Source organism: Apteryx rowi, unplaced genomic scaffold, assembly GCF_003343035.1.
Source record: "Apteryx rowi isolate R43461 unplaced genomic scaffold, aptRow1 scaffold_99, whole genome shotgun sequence".
Taxonomy (NCBI): Eukaryota; Metazoa; Chordata; class Aves; order Apterygiformes; family Apterygidae; genus Apteryx; species Apteryx rowi.
The window spans coordinates 1,595,089-1,597,789 of record NW_020451304.1 but is presented as its reverse complement, the minus strand read 5'-3'; the positions used below and the strand labels follow the sequence as shown (position 1 = coordinate 1,597,789).

At 71.7% G+C, this 2,701-nt stretch overlaps 1 protein-coding gene across 6 annotated transcripts in view; it reads left to right on the top strand.

The window, feature by feature from the left end:
* The first annotated feature begins 931 nt into the window (after positions 1-931).
* The window catches only part of KIF12 (kinesin family member 12), a 4,627-nt gene continuing 2,857 nt past the window's right edge, over positions 932-2,701 (top strand). For 4 of the 6 annotated variants that reach the window (XM_026055237.1, XM_026055238.1, XM_026055236.1 and 1 more), the window contains exons 1-6: positions 970-987; positions 1,175-1,446; positions 1,624-1,699; positions 1,865-1,999; positions 2,107-2,242; positions 2,523-2,614. In XM_026055237.1, the coding sequence (XP_025911022.1) occupies positions 1,415-1,446; positions 1,624-1,699; positions 1,865-1,999; positions 2,107-2,242; positions 2,523-2,614 (471 nt within the window). In that variant the 5' untranslated portion in view covers positions 970-987; positions 1,175-1,414. Of the gene's footprint in view, positions 988-1,174; positions 1,447-1,623; positions 1,700-1,864; positions 2,000-2,106; positions 2,243-2,522; positions 2,615-2,701 lie in introns of all 6 variants that reach the window. The other 2 variants (XM_026055240.1, XM_026055239.1) reach the window with 1 other exon arrangement.

Here is a 2,701-nt window from a genome sequence, read left to right as displayed (position 1 = left end):
GCTCCCCGCACGGCCCCTCCTGGGGCCGGTCTCCCCGACGGCTCCTGGAACCAGCAACGCCACCGGCTCCCAGCACCGGTCGCCCCGATGGTTCCCGGGCCCGGTCCCCTCCCACTGGTCCCCCAACAGCTCCGGGCTGGTCCCCACCCGTAGCCGTCCCCAGGTCTCAGCACCACGGAGCCCCGTCGAGGCCCCGAGATGCCCCTGCAGCACCGGCACCGGTGGGGCCCCAGTGGCCGGGAGGAGCAAGGGGCAGGGGAGAGGGGTCAGGGCAAAGCCCGGCACCAGCGGGGCAGGGAGCGCGGGCAGTGCCGGGGCCCTGCAAGCCCCGAGGCCGTCTGTCCCTCCTCGCTGGGTGCCAGGGACGAGGTGACACGGGGCAGCGCTTGCTGCCTGTCCCCCAGCCTTGCCCTCCCCCCGGGCTGCTCTCCCGCGGGGCTGGCACCGGTCAATGTTTAACCGGAGCGGTGGTACCTGTTCTGCTGGGCAGCCCCAGGCTGGCTGGCGGTGGTTCCTGCCGGGGCCGGCCGGCCACCAGTAGCRCCTGAACGCGTGGCCAAGGGGCGCTGGGGGCCAATGGAGCCGGAGGGGGAGCGGGGACGGGAGCCCCAGCTGGGTGCGAGGACCAAAACGCTGCCCCGGGGCCTGCAGAAACCGTAAGTCAGCGGGGACGTGGAGGGAGGCCTGGGGACGCGGCGGGGTGGGAAGGCACCGTGTCCCGGAGCAGAGCCGGGGCCTGAGCAGCGAGCRCCTGGCAGCCCTCCCCGGCCGAGCAGCAGGTACCGGTGCACCCCCCTGGGCCGCACGGTCTGGGGCTGGGACCCCCAGAAAGGCTGGGGAGCACAGGGGGCTCCCGGCAAGCCCTGGGGGCAAGAGAGGCACCTCCCCCCCCACCCCCGGCTGCTCTTTGCTTTCCTGCAGGAGCCCAGGAGAGGAGCAAGAAGGCCCCGTGGCGGGGAGAGACACGCGCCTGAGAGTGGTGGTGAGGTAAGGGGGGGGCAGGAAGGGCAGGGGGCGCGGGGAAGTGGCGCAGGATGAAGCGGTGGCCTCGTCCTGCCCGGGAGACGCACTGGTGCGGGGAGGCAGGGGCAGCGCCTGACCTGTGGGAAGGAAGAACGGGACCCCCCCGGGCATCCCCATGCAGCGACACTTCTGTCCCGTCCCCCCCGGCTAGGGTCCGGCCACTGACCTGCACAGAGACGCGCCGAGGGGACCGGCAGGTTGTGCACAGCCTCGGTGACAGCACCGTCCACGTGAGTGCCGCTGCGCTGCGGGGGGCCGGGGCCGCCGGCACCCCCTGAGCCCCTCCTGCGCCCGTCTGCAGGTGAGTGCGGCCAGGCACGATGCCACCTTCGGCTTCAGCGCCGTGTTTGACTCGGGCACCTCCCAGGAAGCTGTGTTCGAAGGCAGCGGGATGAGACAACTCGTGGAGCTGGCGATAGACGGGTGAGTCCCTGCAAGCCCCCCCGGGTGTCCCAGCCCCGCTGTCCCACCCCGCTCCCGGCTGGCCGGGAACCCCGTCCAGGCCTCGCAGGCATGTCTGCATTGCCCGGGCTGTGCCGGGAGATGGCATCCCTACGCCACGGCCTGGAGCCATGCCTGATGCTCGGCATCTGCCCCCAGCTTCGCCTGCACCGTCTTTGCCTTCGGACAGACCGGCTCGGGAAAGACCTACACCCTAATGGGGCCTCTGGTGCAGGTATGGGGCTGTCCCCCTCCAGTACCTGATCCTGGTCGTGGGACAGACTCTTCTCGCCCGGACTGTGGGCACTGGGGTGGTGGGAGCGGGCAGGAGGCACCGATGGGGACCCAAAGCTGCYGTGACCCCGGCCTCTGGGCCACTCTCCCTCCTGTGTCTGCGCAGAGCGAGGCCCAGCCGGCGGCTCCGTGTCTCCTGGGGCTGATGCAGAGGTCCTTTGCGTGTCTCCTGGAGCAGAGCCGGAGCYGGGGCGCCAGCCTGGCTCTCAGTGCCTCCTACGTGGAGATCTACAACGAGCAGGTAAGCGCCTGCCCCGCTGCCCAGCGCCAGCACCGCCGGCAGCCCCGGCCCCGGCCCTGCCGGGCTGTCCCCCGTGCCTCCCCTCTGCCAGCCCCGTCTGCCCCCAGGTCAGGGACCTGCTGAGCCCGGGGCCGCCTTGTGCTCTACCCCTGCGGTGGAGCAAATCCAGGGGCTTCTACGTAGAGAACCAGCTCAGCGTGGAGTTCAAGAGCCTGGAGGCCATCGCCGACCTGCTCCTGGAAGGTGCTGAGCCAGGGGCGCTGGGCCGGGCCACGCAGGGAGCACGGTCCCGCGTCAGGGAGGTGCCGGACCCAGTGCGGAGTCCTCAGCCCCATGCAGTGGGGTTGAAGCTGTGGCTTCCCAGCATCCAGCGCCATCCCTAGGGCTGGCAGAGGGCCCCAGGCAGCAGCTGAGTGGGGCACTGTCCCTCTGCCACTGCAGTGGCTGGGCAGGGGCCGGGGTGGGCAGTGGGTGCAGTGCCGGGTGTCGTGCACCCCTGCAACTCTCCGTCCCCCCCGGGCAGGTTCCCGGAGGCGCCGGAGCTCTGCGCACGCCCTCAACAGGCACTCSAGCCGCAGCCACGCTCTTCTGACCGTCCACGTCCACAGCCGGGCTGTGAGCGCGCGTCCTGCTCCGGGCACATGGGGAAGGGCATGGGGGGGCCGGGGCTCTTCRCGGGGGGCTGCCAACAGCCCCAGACTG